The sequence below is a fragment of the Ricinus communis genome, chromosome 7 (genome assembly GCF_019578655.1).
Source record: "Ricinus communis isolate WT05 ecotype wild-type chromosome 7, ASM1957865v1, whole genome shotgun sequence".
Taxonomy (NCBI): domain Eukaryota; kingdom Viridiplantae; phylum Streptophyta; class Magnoliopsida; order Malpighiales; family Euphorbiaceae; genus Ricinus; species Ricinus communis.
In genome coordinates, this window is record NC_063262.1 from 23690062 (window position 1) to 23705893 (window position 15832).

At 31.1% G+C, this 15832-nt stretch overlaps 3 protein-coding genes across 12 annotated transcripts; all 3 read left to right on the forward strand.

Moving 5' to 3' along the window:
- Positions 1–921: 921 nt before the first annotated feature.
- On the forward strand, positions 922–8619 carry LOC8279697 (rab GTPase-activating protein 22). Of its 8 annotated transcripts, none has more exons than XR_007216710.1 (13): positions 922–1232; positions 1474–1623; positions 2008–2103; positions 2262–2318; positions 2408–2511; positions 3260–3401; positions 3998–4279; positions 6318–6423; positions 6756–6853; positions 7550–7798; positions 7943–8026; positions 8103–8259; positions 8572–8619. XR_007216710.1 is itself a non-coding variant. In XM_048377050.1 (13 exons), the coding sequence occupies exons 2-13, from the start codon at positions 1507–1509 to the stop codon at positions 8115–8117; spliced, it is 1341 nt and encodes a 446-aa protein (XP_048233007.1). In that variant the 5' UTR covers positions 924–1232; positions 1474–1506; the 3' UTR covers positions 8118–8314. The 8 variants fall into 8 exon arrangements, 7 of the variants coding, with proteins under 7 accessions (XP_048233003.1, XP_048233006.1, XP_048233008.1 ...); XM_048377050.1 differs by lacking the exon at positions 8572–8619 and having other exon boundaries at positions 924–1232; positions 3260–3462; positions 3998–4120; positions 4191–4279; positions 8103–8314; XM_048377053.1 differs by lacking the exon at positions 8572–8619 and having other exon boundaries at positions 926–1232; positions 3260–3462; positions 3998–4042; positions 4191–4279; positions 8103–8314.
- A 1561-nt stretch (positions 8620–10180) lies between these two features.
- LOC8279696 (glycolipid transfer protein 1) lies at positions 10181–12248 on the forward strand. Of its 3 annotated transcripts, XM_015725770.3 has the most exons (7): positions 10181–10445; positions 10571–10707; positions 10785–10855; positions 11167–11297; positions 11374–11509; positions 11754–11885; positions 12061–12248. In XM_015725770.3, exons 2-7 carry the CDS (start codon positions 10590–10592, stop codon positions 12091–12093), a joined length of 621 nt encoding a protein of 206 aa, XP_015581256.1. In that variant the 5' UTR covers positions 10181–10445; positions 10571–10589; the 3' UTR covers positions 12094–12248. The 3 variants fall into 3 exon arrangements, with proteins under 3 accessions (XP_015581256.1, XP_048233011.1, XP_002529838.1); XM_048377054.1 differs by having other exon boundaries at positions 10181–10707; XM_002529792.4 differs by having other exon boundaries at positions 10181–10707; positions 10800–10855.
- A 1068-nt stretch (positions 12249–13316) lies between these two features.
- Positions 13317–15379, forward strand: LOC8279695 (CRIB domain-containing protein RIC7). Its single transcript, XM_015725759.3, has 5 exons — positions 13317–13749; positions 13825–13973; positions 14066–14166; positions 14261–14360; positions 14620–15379. The coding sequence occupies exons 2-5, from the start codon at positions 13913–13915 to the stop codon at positions 15075–15077; spliced, it is 720 nt and encodes a 239-aa protein (XP_015581245.1). The 5' UTR covers positions 13317–13749; positions 13825–13912; the 3' UTR covers positions 15078–15379.
- The last annotated feature ends 453 nt before the right edge of the window (positions 15380–15832 follow it).

The following is a 15832-nucleotide window of genomic DNA, read 5'->3' on the forward strand; positions in this document are numbered from 1 at the left end:
TTATATTTGTAGTACAATTAATATAATTAAGTAATAAATAGTTATTACCACCATTATTCTCGCTGAAACTACTCTCATCTCTAGCGCCCTCGCACCACTACTAATGTAGCTGTCTCTTTCACCTGTCATTATTCAAAAAAGAATAAGAATACTATAGCAATATTTATTTTTTTATCGTGTTTTGTTTAAATATTAATATATATTTTTAATTTATATAAAAGATTAATATTTTTTATTTTTTATTCTATTTACTCGCTTTCTAGAGAATGTGTATTCACTTTCTTATTTTTATAAAAAAATAAAGCTAACTTAAGTTAAATGTACAAAGATTTAGGTTAAAATGTCCAAAAGTTTAGAAAATAGCTAAATTGAACTCGAGCAATAAAATTTGTGGACAAATTAAATTTTATTTCTAAATTTTAATAAATTAAGTTTAAGAATGCTCGAATTTAACTCGAGTTTGTTATTATTAAATTTGATCTATATTAAAGTTCATGTAAAATAGTAATAAATCAAATTTAAATTTCGTAAAGTGTAATTTCGGCTTAATTTATAATTTTATTTTTTGTTATTTTTTTATTGGCTTTGCTGAAATTTATTTATGTTATATTTAATTAAAATTTATTTAAAAGTTTATTTTATAAATAAAAAAATTAAAAAATTAATAAATAAATTTAATATAAAATTTTATTTAAAAATTTTATTTATTTTTTATAATATAATTTAATATAATTAGTTCTATATAAATTTTTAAGTTAAAATTTTTACTCTATAACTTTATATTTATAATAAATTTTATGATTTCAGCTGAATACCGTCATAATATTTACCTAATTTATTATTGATTAAACTCATTTGTATGTAAATAAGGACTGAAAAGAGGCTGGACACTTTGCATCTATCAATCTTATACCCGTTGATCAATGATGCAAGAAAAGGACATTTCAATTTTCAAATTTAAAAGTTAACAGTCCAAAATCTCAACACCGCTACTAAGAAAGAGAGAGATTCTTTGCCTTAAAAAAAATAAAATAAATGATTTATATTAGTTTTTTTGGGTTATATTATTACAGTATCTTTGTCTTATTTTCCCGAATCCCTTCATTTTCAAGAACCTCTGGGGAAAAACTTTTATAGCATTAGCATGCATTGATGCTCTTGTTTTCGAGAAACACAGAGAATTAAGTTTTGATCGTCTTATCTGAATATTAATGCGTCATTTCTTGAATAAGGTAAAGAAGATCAGATCTTTTCTTCATTATTATAAGAATTCTGTAGAAATTGGCTGATCTTTATTCATTTCCTGATTGTACTTTTGTATTTGGCTAAGTGGGTTTGTTTGAAATGCTTTTCGGTTGTCGATAATTTGATCGCATATTTGATTTGACATAGCAAATGGATGTCATATGATTATGAGGATTGACAAAATAAAAAGAAAAAGCTCATTTTGAGCTGGTGAAATTTGTGATGCAGTTGGCGAGTGAGTGATTTTTATTATTAGTTTGGATGTTTGGTTGTGGTATGTTTAAGAAGAAACCTGAAGGAGGGGATGATATTGGGACTTTCTATCCAATCAGACCCGAATGCCAAGCTGATGCTCCCAAGCCCCGCTTTAAGCCTAGGGTATGCTTCCTTCTTAATACTCTTGAATTAATTAGTTTTGCTCCTGCTGAGTATCAATTCTTTTATGACCACTGATGTTTTGATTTGAGCGCGTTTGGTATATTGGTATAGTTTATGGATTAATTGATTGATTGAAAGTTAATTACTCGATAGAATAATAAAGAAAGAACCCTTTTAAATATTTGGTTAAAAATGAATGACCTCTTCTTTAATGTATGATTTCTGGTGTCAGCGATGGAGAGCTGTATGTGTCTTGTACCATTTTTTGTGGTTGAATAGCTAGGTTCTACTTAATTATCCCTTCCCATTATGATTCATATTTTGATAGGGTATTTGGGTTTTATTATGCATTTTATTCATGCTTAAATCAGTCTACTTTCACAGGCTGGGAAAACTCTAAGCTCAAGACGATGGCATGCTGCATTCTCTGGAGATGGTCATTTGGACATTGCGAAAGTGCTTAGACGAATCCAAAGAGGGGTATGCCTTTTGTTGTATTTTATCTCCTTGGTTGGATAGTCATTTTAAATCCACAAGTGCACTGTGATTGTATCCAAAAGCCATTATACCCTCTGCTAGTTTCTGTTAATTTTTGGTCTACTTTCTTCTTTTCTTACTGCCATTTCTTCATCTATAAGGATAACTTTAGTGCTAAGGACACTGTTGTCATGATGTTAATTCAAGCCATTCATTTGGTATATTACTTTTGCTCCTTTATGTGTTATAAGCTAGAAACCACCCATTAAAGGTGGTGTGTTTATCTTTAGTTTGTTTTTCATGTTAGGGTGTTCATCCCACAATTAAAGGATTAGTCTGGGAGTTCTTGTTAGGATGCTATGATCCTAATAGCACATTTGAAGAACGGAATCAGCTTAGGCAAAACAGGAGGTAATGCTTTCCTTTGTGATTTGATATAAGAAGTTTTTATTATCCTACTTCTCTGTACCAAAGTTCATTTATTTATAAATATATTTGTCTTGTAATATCAGATTATTGGTCATGTGTATTGGATTATCAATCTACTGGTATTAGTAGATGTGTTTAACAGGAAAAGTAATTTCAAAGTTTATTTCTTCAATTCTCCATTGGTATCATAAAACCGTGGTGATTACCTTTCTATGTTTAATTTTTGTGAGAGGTTCTGTTATTCATTTATATAAAACCACAATTTATGTAGCAAGTAATCTTTTTGATCATTATATTCATAATTTATTCTTCATGAGTAGTTATTTTGAATATTGAAAGTATTTATATGTTGTATATTTAGTTTAATACATGTTAAATTAATAACTTTAAAAAAAAAAAATCCATGCTGGCCAACACATTCCAACAATATCCTACATTGTTAATTGTTAATTAAAATCCTGCTTATAAGTTTATTTCGGCCAGAACAATAATCATACTTCACATCCAAGACACGGAAAATAAATAGATGACATTATATTGTCTTGTATGTTCTCCTTTGTGTCGTTATGTTGATTTTGTTAATCCCATTGTCAACTCATTGCTGCTATGGTGATATGGCCATGCTTCCAATTTTGAACACCTCCCACATTCCATTTATTTAATGCATCTTTGTTATTCCAACAAGCAATGTAATTTATTTACTGAGTGAATCAAGTTATTGGCATCTTAGGGAGCAGTATTGCAGATGGAAAGCCGACTGTCAAAACATGGTTCCAGTTATTGGTAGTGGAAAGTTTATTACAACGCCCATCATTACTGATGATGGCCAACCAATAATGGATTCTTCGAGAAACAATGATCATGGAGGACATGTAAGTAATGCAGTTTCAGACAAGAAAGTGATTCAATGGATGCTTGCCTTACATCAGATTGGTATGTACATGGTGCAAAACCTCTCTTTTTTTTTTTTTTTTTTTTTTCGCAAAGGATTTTATATTTCCTTTCATTGATTTCCGGAAAAGTGTTCACTCACATATTGAATGCAAGTAGTACTTATGCAGTTTATAATGAGTGCACAACTAGCATTTCTTGCATCAATTAAAGACTCCACTTTTATTACAAATGAATTTTGAATTTAGAAAAATTATTTTCGATTTCTAGAAACCGCTCCATGTCTTGGTGTTAAAATAGAATATGTGGTATAAAAACAGAGAATCTATTTTTTTTTTCCAAACCAAAAAAAGATCTTGGAGATTTTATAATGCTTACTCTCAAACTCTTTGTTTACACAGTACAAGCTCTGCCAGAGGTGCCTAATACAGAGTCTTTTAGGGTTACCCTGCTAAACTGAAGTGTATTGGTTACATTCCTTTGCATCATTGTCTATTTAACTCAAATCTTTATGTTTTCGGTAGTTATTTTGTAAATTCTGATGGAGCTTGACATAGCTAGTGATTTTCTTTTGTAGGTCTGGATGTTGTTCGCACAGATCGAACACTTGTCTTCTATGAGAGTGAGTCTAACCAGGCAAAACTTTGGGATGTTCTTGCAATTTATGCATGGATCGATAATGACATTGGTTATGTACAAGGTAAATTCCAGTGAATTATATGATTGTACCACACAAAGTAATTGTTACGCTGTATATATTGCTTGTGCAGGAATGAATGATATTTGTTCTCCAATGGTAATTCTTCTTGAAAATGAAGCAGATGCCTTTTGGTGTTTTGATCATGCCATGCAGAAACTGGTATGCATTTTATACCACAATCGAAGCAATTTGTAGACATGCAAGCATCTAGGGGCTTAGTTGTATTATTGTGGAATTGATTTATATTAATGTAAGATAGGATCAAGGAACCATGCACATAGTCAACTGTGAAACTTATGGAATGAAATTGTGATTTCAATCAAACCTAAAAGGTTGCATGTGATATTAGGGTAGTCAAGGGACATGGTTAAACTATAGTTAGTTAGAACAGTAAAATCGAGTGCATAAAGCTTGAAGAAAGATTAAATTTTATTTTCTGAAAATATGATTTAACCTATGTGGATGTTAAAACACAAAACAATCCTAACATTACCAGGATTAGGATTCCTAACTAGAAAACCTAAAACTATTATTAAATAGAAAAACTTAAAAACTATTACTAACTAGGAAGGAATTGTTAACAACAGTAGGATTCCTAAATAACTAAGAATATTATTTTATGAACGTTTTTCTACAATTATGTAATTCTAAGATCTTTCAAAAACGGTTTTGCTTCGTTCCCGCCGGGCTGAAAAGAATTCGACTCTGGAGAGTTAAACTGCAAGTAAGAATCCTATTAGAAGTTGTACTTATCCCACATCACTCGATTACTGGGTTGTTATAGTGTATATAAGTGGATTGAGTACCGTCTTCCTTTGAGCTAGCTTTTAGGTATGAGTTCTATCCAAGTCCATTTATCAAATCCAAAAGAGTAGAATCCAAAGTCTGAAATTCATCTTCTAATTCCAAGTAGCATCAGAATCAGGATGACCATATCACTTAAACCACCTTGAGAAGAAGTAACAAACTACCTCAATCTCATCTTTCGATTTTTGTGAAAAAGGAGATTTAGGCACGTGTTGACATGTAGAAACACTAGAAGGCAAAGTAGGAGGCTGAGAGATGCTTTGATAAGGTTATAAATCCCCCACATTAAGAACAGGACAGATATTCATATGATTACACAAATCAAGTAAATATGCATTAGATCCAAGTTTCTGTAGAATGGAGAATAGGTCAATGGCTCTAGCATCTAGTTTCATCAAAGAGTTTTTAGGGAATCTTTCAGGCCTAACACGAATAAAATTCCTACATGCATATCAGCGGAAATTTTATAGTTTTCATGACTTAATGCAACCTTTTACCTAATCTCGGCATGAACATTTTTAGAAGGGCTTTTACCTGTAGAACAATTAATAAAATTGTTATAGGCAAACTCAGCAATAGAAAGTGCCAAATCCCAAGTACCTTGTTTTTCTCCTACAAGACATCTAAGCATAAGACCCAAGCTATGATTTACAACTTCAGTTTGACCATCCGTTTCTGGACTAGCGGAAGAAAATTTCAAAGTTTTGCCAAAAAACTTTCAAGTGTTTTTCGAAAATAACTAGGAGACTTAACATCTCTATTGAACACAGTGAAAGAACGTAAACTATGCAAATGATATATTTCTCTAAAGGACCATGCAACTACATATGAAACATCAATTTATTTATTACATGGAGTAAAATGGTCATTCTAGAATATTATCAACTACAACTAAAATAGAATCATTCTTTTAGCTGTTCTAGGTCATCCAAGAACGAAATCCATACTCAGTCTTTCCAAGGGGCATGTGGAATAGGTAGAGGAATGTAATCTACTAAAAGAAGTTAGAAACCCCTCTTTTAGACATGGTGACTAAAGCAGGTTTTGATTTTTGATTGCTTGCACAATAAGGCTGGTGCTTGACCATTAGGCTACTGTCAGATATTCTGGCAAGTGCTGATGTCTTAGGTTTGTTAATGAGTTCTCATTTTCTTTTCAATGATGAAAGATACTACATATATATTTATACTACTATTGGATCCATAGTTGTGTGAATGTGTTGAGCAATCTGCATAGAGAGTCCAGTTGTGATGCTAATTTCTCTTTTCCCTATTTTTGTTTGACAAGTTCATTAAAAACTTGTGACCTAAAACCTTTTCTTTTACGTCATTTTGTCCTACTGATGGCATCTATTAATGTTAGTTGTCCTTTTGCTTTTGTTTTATAACAGAGAGAAAATTTTAGGTGCAGTGCAAGTTCAATGGGGGTGCAAACTCAGCTGGGCACACTCTCACAAGTAATAAAAACTGTTGATCCAAAGCTCCATCAACACCTTGGTATTTTTTCTAGTTCCTACCTTTAATTGGTTGAGGTTATAATCACTTCATCCACACCTTGGTATTTGTTCTAGTTTCTACTTTAAATTGGTCAAGGTTGTAGCCATTGCTTATCCTTGGTATTATGGACCTGGTGCTTTATTGTATACTCCTCAAAACTTATGTTGTCCAAGGTAGGTAGGCAAAATAAAACTTTTGCATAAAAGAGATAACAGATAATTCCATTACTATTGCTCTCTTCACTTGTATGGGCATATTCTTGTGTATGCATTTGCACCAAAAGAGGCTATTGTGCTGCAGATTAATTAAATTACATCCTTTCAATTTGGCAGAAGAGCTTGATGGTGGTGAATATCTGTTTGCATTTCGCATGTTGATGGTACTTTTTCGAAGAGAGTTCACTTTTGCAGATGCCCTGTACCTTTGGGAGGTAAGGACGGATTTGTGTAGTTATTTGAAATTGCCTTAGAAATTTATTAGGGATTCATTTGGTAAGCATTTTGAGGATAGAATCAAGAGTCTTCTTACTGCTAAATTATTATGTTGAGCTTTATATTTGTAAAAATCTGTAATCAGGAAAGATAAGGTCCTATGCTATGAAATTTTAATTTAGGCAGTCATAAAGTTGGGAATTGATTGTTACCCATGGCCACTAAACAATGCTTATTTATTTTTCTTTAAATTACCATCTCACCTCATAAATTTATATTAATAGGTTAATCTTTGATTTTTACTGAAGGTGCTGCTTTTAATCAATGGTTTTGTAGCTACAGTGATAAGCTTGTCTTGTCAAGTCTCAGCTCGTTGCGAAATATATTTATTGATCATTTCACTTTGTCAAACAATTCCTGTGCGACTTCTAATATAAAAAGAACAGGAGAATTCTAAATCTAAAAGGTGGGCATTTGAATTCTTAAGGGAACTATCTTTGAAATTCTGATATCAACAGCCTTAGCATAAATAAGTATTTGAGATTTATGATTTCGGCAGTTCAATATGAAAAAGAGGAAAACACTGAGGTGGAATTTTGGAAGAAATTTATGATTTAATTTCTCTCTTGAATCACGCTTCAGCCCCCCCTTTCTGGTCAACTTTATTTTAAGACAGTGATATAGATTTGTTTCAGCTGATGTGGGCAATGGAGTACAACCCAAGCATCTTCTCCTCATACGAGGAGCCTATTTCTGCTGCAGATAAGGGATTACCTATTTTAAATGACAAGCTTCTGAAGCAATGTGGCAAATTTGAGAAGAACAATGTGAAGACTGGATATTCAGACAACAGTCCACTTGCAGTTTTCCTTGTTGCAAGTGTTCTTGAGGCCAGGAACAAGCAAATTCTAAAGGAAGCAAGGGGTCTAGATGATGTTGTCCAGGTCCATCTCTCTCGAACCTGGCGTTTGCATCCATGGCATGCATATGCAGTACTCTGAGAAAAAGGAAGAAGGAACATGCATGTGCATATGCATCTCATATTGTATCTGGCATTCATCTTACAGAGCTTTAATTTTTTTCTTCAGATATTGGGCGATATTACTGGAAGTCTGGATGCTAAAAAGGTGTGCGAGGGGGCACTGAAAATTCATAAGAAGTACCTAAGCAAGGTAGGCTCTTTATCAGAAGACTGTTTCCACATTTCACACATTATCTAAACATTATGTACCAATAATTTTAATGCAGGCTAAAATGGCATAGAATTTATGGAGAATACAGAACTATTAGCTCAATCCTTTTGGCATCAGGAATACATGCAATTGGCCAAGGACTCACAAATATAGATTGTTTTTCACATAGTCATCTCTCTGTCTCTTTCTCTATTCATTTATTCTTTATATATAGAGTAAAAGTGATTACAATGTATACGCTTTTGACATGAAATGGTTTTGCTGCTATGGGAGAGTCATAGCAGTTTTATGGTGAATAATAATCCTATATATTCTCTTTGCATTTCTTTTGTCCAAATTTATTAAATTCCTTAATGTTGCATGTTAGCCTGTCAAGTGAAAGTAAATTTTGAGGTAATTTCAATTTGGGTTAAATACTATTTCCCACTCGGGTTCAATTAATACATAATTAAATTCCTCTTTCTTTTTCATTATATTAAAACCTCCTTAAATTTTTATAAAACTAACTTTGTAAAGTCAAAATAGTTAAAGAATTAGATCTGATAATTAAAAATTATAGCATATTCATTAAATTTACTATTAAATATTAAACTCGTTCACAATTTATTTTTTATCACATAAAATAAAATTTAATTTTTAACATAAATTAATTTTAGTGTTGATAAAAATAATTGATTCTCTTACTTTAATTCTTATTTTAAGCACATTTTATTTTGAGAATAATTTAAATATGTTAGAAATAATTATTTTTAGATCAATATTATCAAAACACAATATAATTTAATTTTAAAATTACAGATAAATAATAATTAAAAATTATTATTTTTGTTAGACGTTAAAGTTTTTATTGTACTAAAAAGTAAAAATTATGCTCATTTTAATGTGATTTGAATTGTTGATATAAAAGCTTCATAAAGATTATGAGGTCCTCCAATATTTGAATCTTCTCTTATTTACCAAAGGGAAAAGAAATTGAAGGTGGCATAGATATGTGAGAGAGATATCAACAAAGTTTACGGTTGGTTACATTTAGTCCGTTCATAAGTTCACTCTTGCACTTTGGTTTGCAAAGAAAGAGAAGTTATTCTTTTACTTTCTTGTTTGCAAAGATGTGAAAAAAAATGAGGAAAATCTCTCTTTTTTTTTTTTTTAATTTAGAAAATTATAGGAAATAAAAGGGAAAAGTTCTTAAGTTTAAATTACTATTTTACCTCTTATATTAAGTTATTTTTTATGTTATGCCACCATTAAAATATTGGTTTTCAATTATAAAGTTAATTTTATTATCAAAATTGACTAATGATATATTATTAATGATTTTATTTATAAATTATTGATGTTGTTGTAAAGAAAAGTTTTTATTGCCCACCGTTGATGAGTAGAATATTTAGCATGTAAAAAGATTTCGAATTATTATTAATAATAGATCTAAGAATCCATATAATTAACTCATATTTTGAAAAACAAACCTTATCACCGTTGTCTACTACTATGCAATGAGTACCCCGTTGGTAGTTCACTTTTTCAAATACCGTTACAATAGATAAAAATTAAAAAGTTCATTTTGCACTTTATTTTTGTAAAGATAAAGATAGTCAATTGACAATATATCTATAATAAAAAATACATATGGTGATTTTCTCTTCCACAACAAGAGATATGATAGGTAAAAATATAAATATATAACATAATATCAAATTAATTATATATCGGCTCTATAAAATATCATGATTTATTATTTTCTTTTAAGGGTACTTCATCATTTGCAACTAGCGTGATGGTTAAAAGTTATATTACAAAAATTGTATAGTTATTTAATTAAAAAAATAATTTAATACTATAACCGATGGTGATAAATATACTAATAATATTATTTTCTATACCTTTATTTTTTTATAATCTGCTCGGTGCTAAATATTTTGTGATGTATTGTATTTTTATTTCTTATATGGGGATGTAATAAGATGAGGATTATATGTTTTTCTAAATAATATATATACTAGATGTTTGAAATTATTATATTTTATTAATAATTTATAATATTAAGTTTGATTATTTTTTTAATTTATATAATATTTTTTAATTTACGGGTGATTTATCTAATTTAATGAATAATAGAAAGAAAACATAAAAGAAATGGATAGAACATGAAAAATGTTTATTATTTTTAATTGTAATTATTGATTTTTCCTTTTTCTCAACGAGTTATCCGGCTAATTAGTTAACGCTTAACTAATACAATATCTCAAACGCTGTCGTTCCAAAAATACCTGCATCATCATCCGATGCTCTTACCTCAACATTAAGAATAAACCAAAAAAAAAAGCCAAAGAATTTTCTTTTTCCTCTCTCCCTCATTCAATTCTTCGCTCTGAATTTTGATTTAACTGCTTCACAGGTTCTTTTCCCTTTATCATGTCTATTATTTGATGAAATCTTCCCCTTTTCTAACAACAACCTGCACATATATATATATATATATATATATATTGAACAAGATTTGAGGTGTGTTAATTAATGTAGGCTGTAACATATTGCAAGAATGGAGGGAACTGTTTTCAGTACCTCTTTAGAAGGGATTCAACATGTCAAGTCTCAAGATGGACAAGTTTTAACAAAACCTTTCTTGGATTTATGCAAAACAATATTACCTGTTTTAGGTACCCATTCTTTTAATAAAATATTCTATGATTGTTTCTAGTGATAATTTTTTATCAATTAATTTCTATCTTATTAGTTCTCATGATGTCAGATAACTTCGGATCAGCCATGTCCATTGTAAAATCTGATATTGGTGGTAATATTTCGGTAAGATGTTCCTTCTTTGCATGAATAGTGTTTTTCTCAATATCCTTCCCACCATATTGCCTAAAAGGAGACACATCAATCGACTCAAGGGTTAGTTTGATTGATAATATGGGCTCTTCTTTTCTTTTAATCTAATTGGAGAGATAATTTTAAAATATTAAATTCAATCAGAACCAATTGATCTGTAATACTATTTGACAATAATAATCATAACAGTGGCGGCCTCAGTCTACTGTTTTAAGAGTATCATTTTTATTTTTTTGGTGCAATGAGAAACTGGTGATATTACAATCTTATGTTTCCTGTTGCAGAGGTTGGAGAATAAGTATTCAACCGACCCATCAGAATTTAATCTCTTGCGTAGTATAGTGCAGTCAGAGATCAATGCTAAATCGGCAAAAGCCTCTTCCAGCTGCACGAATGCACTACTTTGGTTAACAAGGTAAGCAAGTTTTCCCGTAAAGTTGAGAAAATCAGGAAATTTCAAGTTGTTTGATACCTTGTTTTCACTGATCCAGGGCAATGGATTTCTTGGTGCAGCTTTTTAGCAACTTATTGAGTCATCCAAACTGGAGCATGACACAAGTTTGCTCTGACTCATATAACAAGACCTTGAAGAAATGGCATAACTGGCTAGCTAGTTCAAGTTTCTCGGTAAAATTAAAAAATGTTGAATTTCTTGCTTTTTCAAACATTTCAGAGACACTATGACCTCAGAATTATTAGGACCCATATTATTTTGAATAATTTTAAACTTGGTATGTGATAACTTCATTACTTGAAAAAGTTTCTTGCGTAACCCGATCGTCAGGATTCAGGATCTTCAGCTGATGAACTTTCTAGTTTCAGCTTTTGTAGTGTGCAAGAGCTACTTCACTGAATCTCAATTGAAATGCAGGTGGCGTTGAAGCTTGTTCCTGATAGGAAGAAATTTATGGATGTTATAGGTGGAAAAGGAGATATTAATTCTGACATGGAAAAGTTCTGCACAAGCTTCAAACCACTTCTGGAAGAGAATCACAAGCTCTTGGTAAGATTCAACACTATAAAATTACCAAGTTTTGATTGGATTTTGCGTGATAGATGTTTTAATTTGGCTCAATCAAGTTCCTAAAAGATGATCTGAAGAGTCATAAAACAAAATAAAGAAAATCAAACAAAGTGTTATGTTTCCTCGCTGACGTATGATTTCGACGTTCTTGCAGGCTAGTGTTGGAATGGACAATATGAAAACCTGATGAGCGGCCGCTGCTGCTGCTGATTCAACTTTCTTGATCTTTTTATTTTTCTTTCACTTATATTTGACTTTTTGTTTACATTAGATTCTACGAGTGGTAATCATATCTTTGTTTTCTTATTAAAAAGATCATATATAAGAAGTTTTAATTAATTATTTAAAAATTTAAATTTTTGACGACTTACATTACAAGACAGACACTCGATCATTGAACTATTAATCTAATGAAAATTTACCGTCTTAACGTTCACAAATGAGGTGGAATGACAAAAATATAAATGAACCATATTTTCTTCTCTCTCATTTATTCCACGGAAAACAGAAGCATCATTGAATCAGAGTTGGAAATGAAAATCAATTGTATACTGTTGGAAATGAAAATCAATTGTATACTTATTTGCTAAAGCAGACGACATTTCCATCTTCATTGGCATGTCGTTTATGATGCTATATCTCCATTAAAAAAAAAAAAAAAAAATCAACTGACAAGTCGATCAATTTAGAACCTGAGGAGAAACATATCACTCAAATAATCATTCAAAACTCAAGTACAATGCCAGAAATTCTTGTGACCAGGTCATACTGCAGGCAATAAACGAGGAGTGAATTTCACCAAACGACAGGTATTTCTGTAGTCGCGTTACCCCCTCCCTCCTGTAGTGCCTTGTTTATGTTACAGATTCTACACTCGTGGTTTCCTATTAGAATTTAGAGAACCATTAACGTACGGTTGCAATAGGCCACACATTATGCGATCAATTTGGTTGGAATTATTATTTTGTCTGAAAAAAAGAAATTACACAAGTTATTATTATTATTATTATTATTATTATTAAAAGTGATTTAATTTAAAGTGATAGGTGAAATGTCCATTTTTCATTTGTCTAACTATTTCATATAAAAATTCATGTAAATTTATTCATATTCACTGCTCATCCAAGAAATGATTATGAAACAAATTGCAGCAATCATTTGGAACTTAAGACTTACAATTACATCTTATTATCGAATTTATAGTAATAAATCCTTTTTTTTTTTTACAAAAAGATTAATCAATAAATAAATAAATAAAAGATTATCCATATAATATCTTATAAATAGTGCATCTTTCCATCCGAGTAGTAAGCAAGCGCCATTAAGTTCAGAAGCATGCAGGGCCATTAAAAAAAAAAAAAGTATCTCTTTTTTTATTTCTTAGAAGAAGAAGAAGAAGAAGAAGAAGAAGAAGAAAAAGCAGCATATCCTTGTCATTTACAATTAGATGAAGCAAGACCCATTAAAAGGATGCTAAATATAGCAGTTGAAATAGAACATTTATTTTTATAACATTAATTTCATACAGAAAAAATAGGCTCCATTTTTGGTTTTTAATTAACAGCCATAAAATCAACGAAAGTGTTGCTTTAAACACCAATTCCTCTGCTAATTCATCCCCTTTTCTCTTCGCCATCTGACCTTTTTACACATTTGTCAAAAACATTTCTATGTTTTTGATCTTACGGTTTTTCTTTGCGTTTTTTATTTTTTTTATTATTTCATTTCGTCGCCTTCAAGAATTTGTATAATAATACCTTTATCGTATAATCAAATTAAGACATGCAGTTTGAGTTTAAGGCTGCATTGATTGCCGGCGACTTCTATTGCACATCAAAACCAGGTTTTTGTTTCGCATGTTTTAAGTTTTCTTATTTTGTGTGTCTGAAAAAGATATTATTTTTTCTTTTGACTGCAGAATTGAAATTCCATTTCTGACTCTCGCGAAAAGACAACTTGGGGAAAGCTTACTTTAATTTCATATTATATACATATTCTTTACTATAATGTCAAACAACAAGATGAAGGGTCTTTTAAAAGGCCTAAGATACATATCTCAAATATTTGGTATGATTTTTTATTCTACTTATATATATATACACAAATTGTTATTTTGCATGTTCATATTCTTATATTATATAGCATGGTAACTGTTGCAGATAATGAGAAAGAGCCTGAAATGCAGATAGGGTATCCCACAGATGTAAAGCATGTTGCCCACATTGGATGGGATGGTCCCTCGGTGACTTCGCCAAGCTGGGTATTTTCCTCCTTCATGTACCCAAGTGAAATTTAAACCTGCTATTTTGAAATTGTCAAGAATCACCTTTTTTTTTTCTTTTCTTTTATTGTAGATGAACGAGTTTAAAGCCCCAGCTGGTGGATTTTCATCTGCTCCTTTAAACAGCAATGGAGAACCCAAAGAGGACAATTCAATAACCTGGGTTTCTGAAGGTATCATATCATAACCTTTATATTGTTGTTTATAACATAATGTTTCTTTTTTCCTCTGTCAAATTACAAATAAAGTAATGAATCATGGATAATCAAATTCTGATGACGAAACTCGAAATGTGGATGTAAATGTAAAAAAAAATATCATCTCAGGTTATCTTTTGCGGCATGATCAAAGTTTCCTTTATTGAATCATGAATATCAAATAAAATTGGTGAATCATCACAACTTTGATTGTTATAATAAAATGTGCAAGTAGATTCTTCAAGTCGAAGAGGATCAAGGTCGAGAGGAATAGACAGAGACTTACCAGAATTGCCAAAAGCATCAAGAAAACCTTCCTCAACAGAAAGGCTAGATGGTGAATCTCCAACTAGAGAAAAAACAGATAAGCCTAAACAATCAAGGAAATCTTCAAGAAATGCAACGAAAGATTTAGCCGATGGAAAATCAACTCGACATAGTAAGGATCAGAGCCAAGCAAGCGACTCGTTATCAAACCTACCTGACATTCCCAAGAAAACCAGGAGAAAGAAATCAAAAGATGGCTCAAACTCGAAAGCTTCTCGAGCCAAAGCACAGGCTTTAGATGCAGATTGTGGTTCTGATTCTGGTTCGATATCCAACTCTCTTAATGGTGAGCTCTGTGAAACTGCTTCTTCAAGTTTTAATACTTTTGATGAAGATGCAGAAAATGGGTTTTCTGGAATTTCTTGAGAATGTTTGGTTTTTTTTTTCTTCTTTTGGGTTATTGTTATACTTTGTAGCTAGAATCATTTTAGTTGAACTGAAGAGGGTTCACTTTTGTTTTCCTTCTCTTTCTTTTTTTCTTTTTAACCTTCACGAGACATTTGTATGATCCATTTTTGGTACATATCATGTGTTAGTACCAAATCATTTTTCTGTAAAGAAGAGCCTTTATGATCAATCTCACCATACTTTGAGCTTAGAGAAGTACTTATGTATTCATTAAATGTCAAAGAACAATGTCTGCATATTTGAAATTATCTTTTCATAAACACCTTTTTAGTTACTGTTGTAGAAAGTATTAAATCAACGTCATAAAAAGGAATGAATAAATTTACATTCTTTTGGAAGTGCTGACCATATTAGCTTTGATAATGAAAAAATGATTGCATATCTTGACCCTACCCTACTGCACCAATTTTTATTTTTATTTTTTGGATTAGTTGTTACAGTCACAGCTAGTGTCCATGTCACTTCCAAAGAACATTGGCTGTTATCCCTGTACTGTAATAGTAGGCAGGGATTTTGCCTTTGTCTTAGTTTTCATGATTTCTTGCAGTCTGAAGTCCCACATCACACATGGCTTGTTTGAGAATGCAAACAACAAACCTTTCAGCTTCAAGCACGACAATCAGGTATTGTTTAATAGAATAAGAAATTGACATCCTGTGCCTTGCAGTTTCAAACAGAACTTGTACAAGTTTGACCAAATTGAAAATTGCCAA